The sequence below is a fragment of the Petromyzon marinus genome, chromosome 17 (assembly GCF_048934315.1).
Source record: "Petromyzon marinus isolate PM22_M1 ecotype Great Lakes invasive population chromosome 17, UKy_Petmar_22M1.pri1.0, whole genome shotgun sequence".
NCBI classification, from domain to species: Eukaryota; Metazoa; Chordata; class Hyperoartia; order Petromyzontiformes; family Petromyzontidae; genus Petromyzon; species Petromyzon marinus.
The window spans coordinates 23,034,274-23,050,828 of record NC_133683.1 but is presented as its reverse complement, the minus strand read 5'-3'; the positions used below and the strand labels follow the sequence as shown (position 1 = coordinate 23,050,828).

Sequence of the window (16,555 nt, the reverse complement as noted above, 5' to 3'; positions counted from 1 at the left end):
TGTAGCGAGAGTAAAATAAGAAATATATATTTTTTAAAAACTGTTTCTTTCCAGTTCAAAACCACAGACAACGTAATGCCAGAAAATCCCGGCAGCGTCCGGGAAAGTTACTTGTTCGGAAGAGATGCGGGCAATTTTATTTTCAACGTCGAGGGGTTTACATGTACGACGGCGGCAAGTCAGATCAGCTTGGAAATAAACTCTCTAGAAAGTACAGTTCTCACAGATCGCTTGGCTGGCCGACTGTCAACAGAAGTGATGTGAACGCGAGATTCCACTGTGCAGTGCTGTAATTTCTGGGTGTATATTCTTCCACCAAACAGACTTAATTTATCCTGTACATTCGAGCTGGTGTTTATTGAAGAGGCCATACATTCTTCAAACATTTAACCTCTATTTGTTTTACCAGCACAGGTTTGTATGTTCCTCAGTACAGCATGCGCTTTATTACAAATAAGCTCAAAAGCCACTCTACCGGTGAGATAGTCCAGTGACTAAAGTAATGCATTCAATATTAGAAGTCAAATGCTCCAAACAGTCACATTCAATATGCTCAATACCGATGAGGGGGGGGGGGGGCATGGTAGCACAGTGGCTAACACACTGCGCCATGATATCAGCTACCCGAGTTGTGACATCCAACCACAGTTGGGACCACCCCTTCACCAACCCGCACTGGACCAGCGTGGCTAGGTTATGGTCGAACAACTCCCACAGCCAAACGCAACGTGAGATGGTCTTCATCCAGCAGTGGATTTGCAATGCCTCTGTACATTATAGTGCAAATATTTCAACCGAGGTGGCGTAATTGCATTCCAGAGCAAGTATCTCTCTGGGTCATTTATATCAAACATTTGACATTCACGTTGCTGTGCCAACCCACGCACGTACGTGGCTATCGCATAGGAATCCATATCACTGTGCTTTCTTTACCGAGCCACAGAATTTCTAAGCGCCAAGATTGCTCGTGGCTGTAATTCTGAGGTCCTGCTCAATGTTGTGAGCCACCCATGTGCTCTTAATCTGGGTTCTCCCTGTAAACTGAGAAAGGGGCCGCGTAAACTATTATAGCAACAAAAAAAACAATCCTTTTGTAAAAAGTGCGAGTGTTTTTTTTTATTCTTCCTCAGAATTTCCTGAGAAAGCGAAAACAGAATTGCGTAGGAATCTGGAGGCGATGCTATGTCAGCATTGCAAATTGCGGACGAAGGGATCTTATAGAAATAAAGACTTCAACATCCTACATGGTCGCTCCCTGCTGCTACCCATCTTGAGAACAGTCTTAATCCAGCCGTGTGCATAGGTATGTCAAAAGCAACAGGATAGGCAGCTTTGTTGTAAATAGACCAAGACGTTTCAAATGGGTTAATGCTTCTCAACAGTGGCTAATTCTTTTTGTATTGTTACACTTGATATGCAGAGGCCCTAGACCTATAAACACAAAGCAGCCGTTTATTACGATAAGCAGTGCAATGAGTGTATGTGACAGCTGACGTGATACTTCAATCATCAGGGTATACGAGTATAGGGAGACACGTCGCTTTCGTGAGTTTCAAAGTGTATCTCTGACAGGAAAGAGGAAAGATGTATTCTTGTCCCATATTGAGACAAACGCACACGGTGCAGAAGTTTACAGTAGACGTAGACAGTATGCTAAGAGTTCTTCAGAGAAGTGACAAGTATACTAGCAATAGAAGAGAAAGAAAGGGGCAACAGACTGAAGAGGAAGCGACGAGTGTATCTGAAAACGGAATAATCAATCGGGGCCCCAGCTTTACACCAGATGCTGTTAAGCAGGACCGGGACCGCAGTCAGATATTTCCTGGGAGCTCCATCCGATATATGACAGCGGTATTGAATGGGATCAATTCGTTATGAAGCAGGATTTTAAGGGAACATGATTGTGGCTTAAAGAAAAACTCAACACCACACGTAAATTAGTTCTTACTTTGTATATACGTACCTAAGCTGTGTCCGAGGAAGTCCCAATTCTGTTGAATACTTCATTAATAAGGAACAGTACACTTTCCTATCACGGTCAGGTGCTGAATTATCGCTCTCTAGTGACGCCACTGCACTAATGGATTGAAAGGCATGAGTGCCATAGAAGTGATATAACTAAACACAATAATGAGGTACCTGGCTGTAAATTTAAAGTCATTTTTTTCTCATGAACAAATCTTCAAATTCGGGTCAGATAGCCCGTGGCACGTAGCCCAGGTGTGTATCAACAACATTAGTGCGCTTTGCCATTGGGATTGCCTTCTGTGCTTTTTACGGCCCTTTAATCAATCCACTGCAAATTCAAAATATACAGGTGCCAGGAACGGGATCGAACACACGACCTCCTGTATACCAGGCGAGATAGTTAACATCATCTTGCCACCGTGTCTAACTATATGGATCCTGGTAAAAACCAGGGCAGGTAGCACCCCTCAGTTGCAGGCCCGTGCCTGTGCCCTAATCCTTACTGGTCCCTTCCAGCGGGCAGGGCGAGGGCTCGCAGTCGGTGCCCCAGCCGGCGCCGACGGTGCAGCAGCACTCGTCACGCGTCACGTTGCGCCCCAGGACGTTCCGGCAGACGTTCTCGTCATTGACGTTGAAGTAGCACTCGCGTCTCTCGGCTGGTACGTGGGCTGCAGGCACGCCCACCGGCTCTGCCAGGGCAATGGGGACGCACGCGACGACGATGACGATCATGATGATGATTCACCTCCACTTCAACCCAAAATAATCGTGAAGCAAGCATCACACACCGAATTTTAAAACTACATGAAAACTTGCATTTTTATTTTAAATCAAGTAAGGCCCACTGAGCTGTCTAGGTCTTTTTCTGAAGTGACACGGACACAAAGGATAGCTGAACGAAGTGCGGAAATGTAATTTTAATTCATGGTCCACAGTTCTGCTTCTACTGAACCATTTTTGCTGATAGGATGCAGTCCCCTGAAGGCCGTGTGGCCGATGGGTTGTGGAACAAAAACTAAAATTTGAACGTGGAGAAACAAATATGGGAACGAGCCACATTGCCCAAATAAATTAAATGGATCAACCAAAATAAGCATTCTATTCAATGGCAATAGAACGCCCTAAAGTAATGCTTGCTATTTATTTTGCATAATGTGTTTTTACATGGAACTAATACATAATTGTATTAATTTGGCATGAAAAGATGTAGAAATTAATTGATGTACATGTATTCCTATGCTTTGCATGCATTGAGTTGTGCAAGAGAGAATTAATCATTTTTGATACATGAAAAGTCTATGCAGACGAAAATCCCATTCATTTAAGCTGTAAGAGAAAATAAAACTGCAAATGCGGCAGAAATAAATATAAAGAAATTAAAAAAGGTCGTAAAAACAACACAAAAATTTTATATTCTTGAATTAAATAGCAACCTCGAATTATGACAAATCATTACATTTCCAGATAGGTCAAATCCATCACCTCATTTAAAATATCGCTCAATGGCGAGTACTATATCTTAAACTGTTGTGCAAATTTTAACTTCAGTCTGTGGTATCTATGTGTCATCTGTGTAGTACAGGTGATGTCTATTACAATTTACATTTGGGCTTAGGTATCGTCAGATTACAGGTGTTCTGCAGATTAAGGTATAGGGTTTGAGTATTTACCACGAAGTCTGGTCTCTTGTCGATATGGGTGCTGCGGATAGTGCTCTGATGAATCCACAAATTCTGGGAGTGAGACAAGACGAAAGGTTTACATTGAGCAATCCAAATTGAAAATATGCCCTTATAATGTTGACAGTTACTATCATTTGTCATGTAAGTGTGAACGAATGCAGCGAGATAATTTTAACACAGCCAGGCAGGTTGGCTGTGCACGCCCGTGATCCAGCACTTTGCAAGCAAGGGTTAGCAGATCACACACAATTTGGGGAAACTCTCGAACCTGCTGGGCTTGTGAGGTAGCCACGAAAAATTGTACAGATATTTCGATTCTTTCATCCATCTGTGTGGAGATCTGCGTGTTTATTCCCTTGTACGGGCAAGTTTTCGCCAAGTCCTCCAGTTTCCTCTAACTTGCAAAACACTGGAATTAATTAATGGAATTGGCAAAACGTGCAAGTGCAGGGCACTCCTGAAAGAGTCTTAGGACTCAGTGAGGCTCTGCTTTTAATATTCCTTTTCCTCATGTAACAGCAAATCACCGCATTCGCACAAACCATGACAGATGCGAATACTTGATGCACACATGGAAAATGAAAAACTCTCCAATGTGCGGCTGTGGTAATCCAGAACAGAGCATACAACATATAACGATGCACTGCCCGATTCACAAATGCGAAGGCGACGTTACGGCAATACCGACGCGGTTGTCTGGCTTGACCACCTCAATGTGAAATTGTAGTTGTTGCTCTACATCTACAACAGCCATACGAAAGAAGATCTACCTGGGTATCTTGAGTATCCTGGGATGTTGTGGATTCCAGCCTGCAGTGGTTCTGGTTGAGGAGTGGAGGGGTTCCCGTAGACAGCTGAGAATAAACATACAATGCACACGTGACAGAATTGGCAGTTGCCACGTAATCATTTCTCAACATTTAGCACCACAAGAACTCCCAGGTGTTGTAGGCGTGGGACTCTGATGTGGAGATGACTTTGTTGAGTGTTAACCCTCGTAAGCAACAGTTTGACTTCGCCTATTCTGGTTTCCTCCCACATGAAACTGTTGAATAAATAGTGCTGAACAAACACTTCAATGTGGCACTCTCTGTTAACAAAAGTCTCGAGACACAGTGGGGCTGTCCGGTGAAAATTAAGGACGTAATAAGAACAATAATTTACATTGTGAGCCGAATTTTTCATCCGTGGATCCCAATGCGCCACCATGTATGGAAAGCAGGAATTAAACAGAGCCTGCAGGGTAAACAGCCAGAACTAGTGGGGGGTAAAGGCCAGTTTAAAGAGGTGAGTTTTCAAGACAGACTTCAATAGCTCCAACGACTCCGATTGTCTCATTAGCAAAGGCAAAGCATTGCTACAAAGCTTGGGGGGAGCTGCTCTGGTAAGAGCCCGGTCACCACAGGAAATGAGCCTTGACCTTGGAGTGCTGACAAGAAGGCGATCTGAAGTTCTCAGGGACCTTGCTGGAGTGTAAAAATGGATCTCACTTCCTGCGAATATTGTGGTGCTATCTCATTGAGTTGGGTTAAGCCAATGAGCGCCGTGTAGATGGATCACGATCTTACGACTGTGGCAAGAGCCCGTATCCCATTGAGAAGCCGTGCCATGGGCTGTGCGGCTTGTGCCGGACGCTGTTCGTGGGAAAGAAGGTTGCCTCTCACCAGTGGGCTCTGGCACACACTTGCCGAGCTGCGAGTCGAACTCCTGATAGTCATTCGGGCAGATGCACAGGAAGGTGCCCTCCTCGTTGTCGCACAATTCCGAGCCGCACACTTCGGTGATCGTTTCACACTCGTTGATATCTGCCACGAGAGGACGGGGGAAGCGTCATTGTCGGGATGAGTTTATCTCGTTGAAAGATTCGTTTGTAATTCGGTGATAACAATAAAAAAATGTACCGGAGAAACCTGCTCAGGTGTGCTTTCTGTTTCATCATCTGCGTTCATCAAATAAATTAAATTCCTTTCCAACTTTTTCCCCCCATATATTAAACAATTACGGGGTAGGATAGGGTTCGCTGGGAAGGGGGCAGGGGTAAGAGGGGAGTATGTGACTTGGTTGGGTGGAGAGGTGTGAGTCCACATTAAGTTCCTGTTCTATGGACATCATTGATCTACGAATGCAAAGTAATAATTCGCATCATTGCGAGCCGATGGGTTGTGCAAAATTTACTTTCATTTTTTACATGGAGAAACTGATTCATGAAAGAGACATATTGTTTGCTCATCAATTAGTATTTTAGATGAGAGGACAAATTTGAGGTGCGTTTGAGATGAAACAGAGCCTAGTCAGGGTAAGCTGTCATTTGTTCAATGCCTCTGTGGATGAGATGTGATGAAGGTTTACACAGTGGAATATCATGGTGATACAACCACGTTTTGGTGGAGCTGCAGCACAGTAGTTTTCTCACTATCCTGTGACCTAGCTACCTAAATTAAACGTCTGGCCATGGCTACCATCAGCGGTGAGCCATATCTGAACCAGACCTGGGCCTCTGCCATCGCCAACCCGCACTGACCAGCATAGTGGAGAAAGGGTAAAGCATACACCGTGACTCCAAGACGGTATGGGAAGGCCTCCATCTAGCTACCAGTGGAGTGGCTTGACAAAGGACTGCACATATCCTTTATTGTTTTACAAGTTAGACGCATAAACATTAAGAGAATGAAATAAGGTACGACTGAAGACGTTTTATTTGGAAAAGACCATTAGCGCTGAGCAAAATAAATAAGGAAGGTCTTGAGCCTAGACTTAAACAGGGTAAGGTGGTTGGCAATGTGAATAATTTTTAGAATTCGTATTTCTAAAACTATACAATATAGCATACCAGACTGAGTGGGCACTGAGCTACAGGTGGATATGTGAAAAGGTTCGGATATGACAGTTACTTCATGCACACACACCACACTGGGTGTGGGTAGTCCATTAAGTCAGGGTGGATACGTGACGGTAGGATAACCGACATTTCACTCGACTTTATTCACGAATAACTGCGCACAAAAGCACCATGGAGGACCGAGCAGCAAAGCGCATTTGTGACACACAGCTGTGGGTGACGCGTGCCTTCTTGGCGTCTCGTGTGGCCTACGTACCCACACAGCCAAGTCCCTCCTTCGCGGTCTGGTATCCTTGGTCGCAGTGGCACTGGAACGACCCCATGGAGTTAATGCAGTACTGGTGCTCGCTGCACGCGGTCGCATTGTCACATTCGTCCACATCTGCCGAGCAACAACCAGAATCAGAATCATTATTTATCCTGGAGAAAATCGACGAGCTGCGAAGCTTCTTTTTTTTTCTCGGATCTCCAGTAAGGGAGGGCGTGTAAGAAAGTTACAACAACAATGCAAAAATATGCTAGAGAAGTGCAAAGTATAGAGGACAGGTAAGAAAATAACAAAATAAATATACGTAAAGTTTATATGGGCAGTCCACGGGTTACGAACCTAATTTGTTCCGGATATCCGTTCGTAAGTCGAATTGTTAGTAAGTCGGAACACAATAATGCACTGTGTTTAAATGCCCATACGATCAGTGTTATGAAATGTGTTACGGTTCAACAAAAACGGAATCATTGTTACACCACATTGTTACACTAATAATTAAGAAATATTGTACATTTGCATGTAACACTGTCAAGAAATACCGTACTATAAGTTCAAATTTCATAATTGAAACAACATTAAGGGACAAAATTAACATATGGGAGGTCAGCGCAGGGAAGAATGGAAATGTGTATGAGTTATTGTGGGTAAAAGAGAGGTGGGTGCAATATTGCTCCACTTCGGGACTATAACTCGCAAATGAGGCTATGAACACATTTCACAATTGGCTATTGATGCGCTCCCTCAGCTTAAGAATATAATTAATGCTCATATACCCAGAGCATAGGGCTTAATTTATCCAACTTTCTCAATATACCAGATACGGCAAATGTGAACGATACATTTTGAATATGGAGCGTTAAATGTACATCATATGCAATTAATTAATATGAATCACTGACATTTATTTTTAAGGCGCCTTCCACTCATGTCTCAAGGCGATTGACCCCTGACATAAATAATAATCGTAATGTATAGCCCGTCATAGCCCTGAGCTGGATGAGGGCTTCCCCATTCCGTATGGGTCATAAGGGTCAGGTGATGATACTTCAACACACGGGGCACGTCAGGTTAGTTAAGTGGGGTTCAGAGCAGTGGCCTAATCATTGCACCACCGCTTCCCCCAAACATCAATGCGCTTGTTGTGTATGATTAGTACATATAGGAGCAGCTAAAAAACAAAAAAAAAGTAATAAAGAAAGCAATAAACACGACTTTACATGCGAGCATGTAAACAATGTGGCAGATGAAATCTTGAAGACTAAATACGTATTGCAAATTCACGTGGAAGCGAGCAGTGGACGCTGGCGCGTATCTTCACCCCGCGCAGCACAGCTGTTTTGCTTGGAATTGCGTCACGGCTGCCACTAATTTTTTGTTCCCACTTGTTTGGTGTTCCAGTCTTCGGAGCAACGTCTGTGTTTTTGAACCCGTTTTGGGAAATGGCAAGTCTCCGCCGCTTTGATGTGTTAACAAACGGAATAAAAATATAAGAAGGCCCTTTCCCTCCTCTTCCCTCCACTGAGAGGGGGCGGACTCCCAGTCAGTGTGCAGGAATGCGCCCTGGATCACGCAGCCGGAGAGTGAAACGTTGTGACTAACATCCTGCATGAGGCCGGGAGGCTGCCTCAAGAGGAGCAATGATCACCGGGCGATAGCGATCTGACTTTGGAAAGATTCGAAGTGCAGTCACAACCTGTATGTTCTCTCAACAGGTAACAAAAGACGCAGGTTGCTGACCCGTTTGTGCAAAAGCTCGAGTATTTTCCATTCTGCGTGCGTGCGTGTGTGTTTTCTCCAGGCATTCCAATTCCCGCATGTAATAGCAATCAAAGTGAATGGCCTAACACCCTAAGAAGTCTTCGTTCATACTCTGCCCAAAGGTAGCATCAAATGTAGCTGTAAACACCCTTATGGCCAAGCTAATTCAGACATTGAAACCTGGGAAACGGTTCTTTAGTAAGAGAATGCAGTTTAAATTCAAACAACATGCACTTACGCTCCTGAAATTTAGGCTTTAAGCTTTAGTGATATTTTCGCGAGCGATTCATACGAATACTACATCATCAGAATAGTTTTTCAACAATACAACAAAGTGAGACTCCACTAACACTATGTACAACAAATGGAGTACAATGCAGTGACTGCACATTTAAATTATGAAACGGGCACCGACACTCCCAAACCGATTGTACAAACCATATAAAACAAATAACTAATGGGACACAGGAACAAGCATTTAGCAATTTGTTTAAAATATAATCCTAGCACGTTTATGACAGTCGAACAAAATTATTAATCTCAAAAAGCCACATCCTGCAATTATATGTGAATCAGTATCAAGAAAACAGAGCAGTTGAATGCACTTTACGTGTAAGCACCCTGAAAAATTAAGCCCCAAATAGGGAACATTAGCCACAATTAGGACCAGATGCCCCAGCCAAAGAGAGAGAAGTTTGCTTTGTTCTGATATTTAGAAGAAAAAAATACTAAAAAGGAAACATGGAATGTTTTTTTTGTCAAACAACATGAAAGCAATGCCATTTAAAATTGTAAACAGGGCCCCAAATATAGCTGTCAACACCCTCAAGGCCAAGCTAATTCAGACCCTGAAACTTGGGAAATGGCTCTTAGTGAGGTTATGCAGCTTCAATTCAAACAACATGCACTTTGAAGTGCAAGTGAAAATGCCAGTGCCCAAAAGCCATAAAGCAATGAACCAGCTCATTTTGGAAAAAAAAACATGATCAAGACATGCTATAATAAAAAACAGACACACACAATGCTAATTGGACTGTAAAGCATGCAAAAAAGCTGGAGTGTTGACACATAGCTTATTCAACCAGTGTAAGTCCTAAAGCATCACACTCATGTAACAATCTTTCGTTTCGGATATTAACATGCCAACATCTTGTTGTAAAGGGGCTTACCACCCACGTGGCGATGAATAGGAAATAAAAAAGATGTAGCATTAAATGCAGAATTTTTTAAAATTCTTCCAGATATGATGACACAAAAAAATTCCGGGAGACACGTGATAATGTGATTCATTCTCAAGCACATTTCTGGTTAAGATAATGTGCCAGAGGCACTGCAGTGGTACCTGCACACAAGTCTGTGCCGGGGAGGGCTGCAAAGCCCGGCTGACATCCACACTGGAACGATCCCACCGTGTTGATGCAGGTGCCGCCTTCACACTCGTTGCCCGTCGAGCACTCATCGATATCTAAACAAGGCGAGCGAGTGACGGAAAATCACTACCACTTGTCACCCCTGTATTTTGCTCATTGCCTGGGTAAGATGTAAAGGTGCAGCTCTCTAAATGCTTGCTCGTGCCACTGCTGGTGCCTTTTTAAATGCAACTGTAATGTATATATTAATAAAAAATATGTCCCCGTAAAATAATCAAACATGAATCTGGTGGGTGGTGCTGGGTGAAAGTGTGCGTGCTCTCACCTATTCCAAGATGTCTAGCTCAGCGTGGAAAAGTAGGCCAAAATATCCTCGCGAGAGGCTCACTCGTGCGTATCTTGAATGGAGGCCCTTCTGCCGGCAGTGGTTGTGTGAGCAAGCAATTTCAGGGATACACTTTTTTTCCTTTTACCCCCCCCTTGCGACATGAAACACGTGAGCGTGCCGTAGACGGTTTCACCTCGACAGTTGGTGCCGTCACTGAGCTGGAAGCCGGGTGGGCAGGAGCACTTGAACGAGCCGGGCGTGTTCACGCACTCGCCGTTCTGGCACGGGCGCTCGGCACACTCGTCCACGTCTGCGTAGACACACAAATGTGCACGTGAATCCCATGTTGCGTGCACGAAAAGACATCGTCGTCATCTGTCCCTTGCATCAGCTCATTAGCGGCAATAGGACCAAAACAACCCTCTGCCAGGGTGATCTGTTTTTATCCAGTATCACTGCATTGTTTATTCTCTACCGGGATTCCTGTCTTCCAATACTCTCTTTCCTCGTACTTGTGTGTGCAATATCCAAGTACGGCTGTTAATTACAATGGTGGGGGATAGTCTATATATATACACAAATTACAAAGATTTATAGGGGTCACCATGTGACATTTAAAAAATCCCATTCACTTAAGATTTTTATTGCTGTTTTTTTATTTTCAATTCGAGACCTGGAGATATTTCTGGAGCATTGATGTAAGGAAAAATTACCCACCAGTTGTGTGTACGTACGCACATATGTGTGTGCGTGTCAGGATCAGATTTTATTTTTTATCCTGGAGGAGTCTGATGAGCTCATCCTAAGCTCTTTTTCACAGATGTCCGGCGTGCGTGCGGTGTACGCGTGGATGAATTGCGTACCATCGCAGCGCTTTCCATTTCCAGACGGAGCAAAGCCCGGGTTGCAGGAACACCTGTAAGACCCTTGCAGGTCGATGCAGCGACCGTCCCTGCAGACCGCCGTGCTGTTCAGACACTCGTTCACATCTGCCGCAGCGAGTGAGCAGGAAGATGTTTTTGTTAATCTGGGCAATACGCCTTTCATACACAAGCGCGAGCATCAACGGTGTGTGTCCACGTGCTCGAATTTTCGATGTCGATGCTGCGGCCGTAACAGAACTCCCAATTCCACCAAAGTAAGTTAACCTAGAGGAGAATCTTACTGGACACAAAAGCTAGACTTCAGTGTGAGCACTGTGCCCCAGCCATTGCAACGCGATGCTCCCCTGCCGAGCATGCAACCCGCTAACTGGGTTAACCAAACGAATCAACAAACACTGACAGTCGACAAACACAGTTTAGTTGGAACAATGATACATTTATATAAAACAAAACCCGCCACTATTTATCATTGTGCGTAAATGTATTTTTGCCAATTGTGTGTGTTTGTTTAAAACAAATGTTAAAGGCCAACTAAAGTAAGCAACTATAATAAAATAATCCCCACTGAAAACATATATATGTGTGTAAACAAATAAAATAATAAATCGTTTCTGTTTGCACAAAAATTGGCGTACCTTCGCATTTTGTTCCAGCCGCCTTGAAGCCAGTAGGGCACAGGACGCATTCGAACGCCCCAGGAATGTTCACGCACCTCTTATTAATGCAAGCTTGGGGATTCTGACATTCGTCAATATCTGCAGCAATAAGGTTGAGATGGGGGGGAGAGAGGGGGGGTGTAGTTGAGGTATTTGTTATTTCCCTTTGAGCTAATTTCCTGCACCGTTCCCTGAGATGAGCTCATCTGTTCTTTTATATATATACTGTACATATATACTTTTGTTATGTGTTTTTGTTTTCCCCCTATTTTCAAATTGCTTTGGCATTGGCAAATTGTTGCAAAAGTCTTTGGCATGCCGTTTGCATGTTGCACATGCTGCTGCACACTATTCAAATACATTCGTCAACTAGTTGTGCACGGCTAATGCATGATATCACATTCTCGAGTCATTTAATTTTCGATCCGTGATTTATTCACTTAGATTTAGTTTTTGGCCTTCTAAATGACAAACCAAATTCCTGCAATAACTCCCGATTCCCAACAGTGTTTCTTATGCTTTTCTGGACAGAGCAAAATCAATATATTTTGTTATGGGCATCTTCCCTGGGTCAGGCCACATTACGATTAACCAACTACAATGATCCTTTTCCACAATATACCTTGTACACATATGCACATATAATGGGCACAATTTACAACTCAATGGTATATTGATTTATGGTCATTTTGGGTGGGAGCTAATGGCTAATGGTAACTTTTGCTGAGAATTCCTACAAATGCAAAAGCCGTCTCATTTTATGTCCGGCTGATATTTCCCATCCAAATGAAGCAATCATTGGAAGGACGTAATCAACCAGGTAAAGTTTTAACTGCTTTGATGTTCTCTTGCTACCTGCTCATATTGATGAGCCGACTCTCAAATTTCCAAGCCTCGCCGAGCTTAAATTTACAAGCAAATGTCTCTCTCCTACTCGCTCCTACATTTAACATGAGCTGCCCCGCCCATCTCTAAACCTTTATTAGCAGCCTGCCTCAGCATATTTCCCCCTCTTTTTCACCTGAAGACGATTGCTTGTGTTGCAATCAAAACGTCGTGATCTATTATTTTTTCTACCTATGTGACTTTACCAAAAGAACCAAAGAGTATGCAGTCTCCTTCTCTCATCCACTCCACCTGTCTGTCCTCTCCATGTGCTGTGAAGCTGTGAAATTACCCAAAACATCACCCATTCTATATACGTTTTCCTTTTAAGGTCGCAGTGTTATTGACATAAGTCCTACGGGTTTTTTTGTTAGTAACTTATGCTTTGCGAACCACTGCCAACGCAATATCACCACATAATGTGTTTTACATGCATTGGCAAATCAGGTTACCAAGGTACTCTGATGATTGGTAATTAAGGAAAGCTGTACCGGGAGGGGGGGGGGGGCGGCATCACGAGGAGCAGAGTAGATAAATCCTGCCCTAGACAGATTCACATGCTTGCTAGCTCTCCTTCCAGGAATGTGAAAAGTCTTACCAGCTGCACCGTCCAAGTTTTGCCCACTGGACATATTCCCTAGCTTGCTGGCACTCCCACTGGACATGTGCAGTTCTGAGCTGGATGTGCTGATGGGTTTTCACCCACGGGACGGATTCGTTTGATTGCAACATCTGGCTCTGAAAATATTACGTGTCATCCTCATCCATGCATTATGTATTAGTCTAGATGTGTGAGACGTGTCAAAATAATAACCTCGTGTGTTTTCCAAGAACATGTCAAAAATACATTTAGTTTGTTGTTCTTCTCCCACAACCCCAATAAGCACAGTTGGCTACGTATGGTGCGAAAGAAGTTCAACATAGTATATGTCCAACTGAAAACCAACCTTCACACTCTTTCTTCCGACTCATCTGATAGCCAGGATCGCAGAATTCACACCTGTGTGAACCTGGCAGATTGACGCAGCGTCCCCCGGGGCACAGGATGGTGTTCTCACATTCATTTACATCTACAAAACGGGAAGACGAGAACAGAAAATAAAGATTGTAGAGTGCAGGAAACAAATGCCCATAAACATGTGCACAAATAAATATCACTTCAGTTTTCGAGGTTATCAGTTATCTATCAAAAATAAAATATCTGTATATCCCAAAGTGGCTATATATGGCTACTAGGGAGTGAATGAGTAACTGTTGTAATGTCTTATGATGAGTGAAGGTCTGAAATTAAGCACAAATAAAGTGCGTATGGCTTTATAGGCCCATGAAAGGTTGTATGTGTGGAGGTGTTTACGGGTGTCCAAGTCAAATATGACATCAGATTTTAAACTTCGAAAACCTAAGATTTTCCCATAAGATTTGAGGGTTTCCGGCTATTCTTCCACACTAGTTTCAAGGAAGCATAACCAATAAATAACACCGTATTATCATTAAACATTTTTTTTAGCTTAAGTCAATGTAAAGCATACAAAGCCCAATGTCAGTTACTATTATTAAATGAAGACCATATAGGGTTGCATTTAATATTTTGGGACCACAATTGTATTCAATTTTCAGGCAGCTTCTCAACCACAAAATCCTCTCTTGGGAAGTGATAAGCACTACACTGTACAGGTGCAACACTCAGGCCACCTGAGTAGATATTTGACATTGGAATTTAAAACAAGGAATGGATATTAGAGTCTTCCGATCTGATAACTACCTAGGTTAAGACATGCTTAAGATAAACATAAATAACTCCTCTAAGTCATCGGTACTCTCCACTCGTTAATCGACACCTTATGCTCGATGTTTATGTTGTTTTGATGGTTTGTATTTATCTTTAAACGTTTTCCAACTAAGGTTTAAAACATTAATGCATTAGCTCTGTCTATCTGTCTGTGTCTGTCTGGCAGGGCAGGGATCACGATAACTCTTATAATAATAATCCAATAGAAATAACATTTTACAATAAAGTTGTGTCTATTTGGAACGTAGCCATGAGAAAACCGGATACATTCATGCACAGGGCTATCCAAAACTTTATGAAAAGAACCCCCATCGCTAAACGCTAAGCAATCCGTGAGTAACTCCAAGGAAGCACCTCGCCATGCTTTATTAAACACCTTATAGTCGCTCTTCTATTTTCTTCATAAATGTCCACGTGTATGATTCATGTCACAGCAAGTTGTACACATTCATATAAAACATAATTCTGAGGACAAACGCATGTTGAAAACGGATTCAGAAATTTCCTTCCTTGTTTAGAATTTAGATTGTACATTTTTTGGGCCATTGGTAAGAAATTCCACATTCCTCTGGCATAAGTAAAATTTCTCAAAAAACTGAACATTGCACCAAACATTTTTTGTGCAACGGTGCACAAAAGACGCTGAAAACATTTTCACATACAACAGAAATGTAGGAAATAACAAGCACATGTGTGAGCTAAAGTATCATGTTTTTTGCCTTGAGATGGCCCAGTACCCCCGAGAGTCATCAGGCACGTCAAAAAACGGTGAAAGAAAATCGCATTTCAATTCATCTGAAACGTTTGGTCATCGTTCCAAACACATGCACGGCCGCACGGCCTCGCGGCCTTTCTCGAAGCACACCTCGGCTATGCCAAAGGGTTAGCGTGCCACTAAATTTAAATTATTTCCCCCCACCGCTTTCCACTAAGCTCTTGCTCCGCGGCGCCAGAGGCCCAAGTTTGTGGCGCCAGTGAGGTGGATTTGTTTGTCAGCTCCCCTGACTAACGCTGCACACATGAATGGAGCTCATCTACAGCCATCGCTCTTGTCAGAACGAAAAATGCATCGCGAGCCCGTTTAAAAAAACAAGAATTTCATTTTTAGGAAACCCACGACGATTTTTTTTTATTTTACGAGTTACGCGAAAATGAATCACAATTACGGAAGGAATCCAGGTGCATGCCATGGTGGTGCACGGTCCAACACGGATTGACAATCGTCGAACCGTGACTTGAGATGAATTGTGGATGTTTTGCAGACGTGTGGATGTAGAATTGGTTCGTTGCTGCATGCAAATGTGAATTAAGTGTGCAATGTCATGACGTGGACTACGCAACTAAGAAGTCACGAGCACCAAGTCACAAATGAGACAGACAAACAAGATGGCACAGTGGATTGTGCACTGCACTGTGAACCTGGCTGCCAGTCTTATGCCCGGCGACAGCTGACATCACTGGTGGGTGATGTCTGAACTGCCTCCCAACAACCCACACTGAATTTTGACTTAAAACTTTCGTGACTGCAGGAATTGATATTCTTGGTTCTTTCGGAAAAGTCACGTAGATAGAAAAAAATAATAATAAAACTATAAAACATGCTTTTATTATTTTCAATTTTTATGTATTTTTTTATTTTACTATTGTTTTATTGTGGTTTTTTGCTTTTATTATTTTCAATGTATTATAATTTTTTTGTATCTACTTGACTTTACCGAAAGAACCAAGAATATGAACCCACACTGACTAGAGTGGTGAAGTATGGGCCAACAACCCACATGACCGAAATGGCATGGGGATGCATTCAACCAGTAGTGGATTGACAAAGGATGGTGATATAGTAGTCACGAGTGTTAGTCTTGTACTTATTTTGATCAATTCTTCCTTGCAAACAAACACAACGTTTCTTTGAGTCTCACCTAGCCATTAAATTATTATATAAAAATAAACAAAACGGTGCCCATCTCTGTTTGAAGCGCTTAAGGCCAATGGTACAAATTCCACATCCAATTCGGAGCGGCGAGTCTCTCCCTGAAGGTGACTTCTGTGGACTTCCCAAAACGCGAAAAATGTTTGATGAACTACGGAAAGATGCTGTATCAGAAATAGCACGTGTTGTAAGTGTAAA

The 16,555-nt window shown here is 42.9% G+C and overlaps 1 protein-coding gene across 2 annotated transcripts in view; it reads right to left on the bottom strand.

The window, feature by feature from the left end:
* The window catches only part of LOC116943138 (latent-transforming growth factor beta-binding protein 1-like), a 151,130-nt gene that overhangs the window by 27,543 nt on the left and 107,032 nt on the right, over positions 1 to 16,555 (bottom strand). The window contains exons 19-28 of one of the 2 annotated variants that reach the window (XM_032955719.2): positions 13,586 to 13,708; positions 11,733 to 11,852; positions 11,077 to 11,202; positions 10,407 to 10,523; positions 9,858 to 9,980; positions 6,746 to 6,871; positions 5,315 to 5,455; positions 4,421 to 4,504; positions 3,639 to 3,701; positions 2,472 to 2,657 (exon numbers count right to left, since the gene is read on the bottom strand). In XM_032955719.2, coding sequence (XP_032811610.2) covers positions 2,472 to 2,657; positions 3,639 to 3,701; positions 4,421 to 4,504; positions 5,315 to 5,455; positions 6,746 to 6,871; positions 9,858 to 9,980; positions 10,407 to 10,523; positions 11,077 to 11,202; positions 11,733 to 11,852; positions 13,586 to 13,708 — 1,209 coding nt within the window. The remainder of the gene's footprint in view (positions 1 to 2,471; positions 2,658 to 3,638; positions 3,702 to 4,420; positions 4,505 to 5,314; positions 5,456 to 6,745; positions 6,872 to 9,857; positions 9,981 to 10,406; positions 10,524 to 11,076; positions 11,203 to 11,732; positions 11,853 to 13,585; positions 13,709 to 16,555) is intronic. The other variant, XM_076067737.1, reaches the window with a different exon arrangement.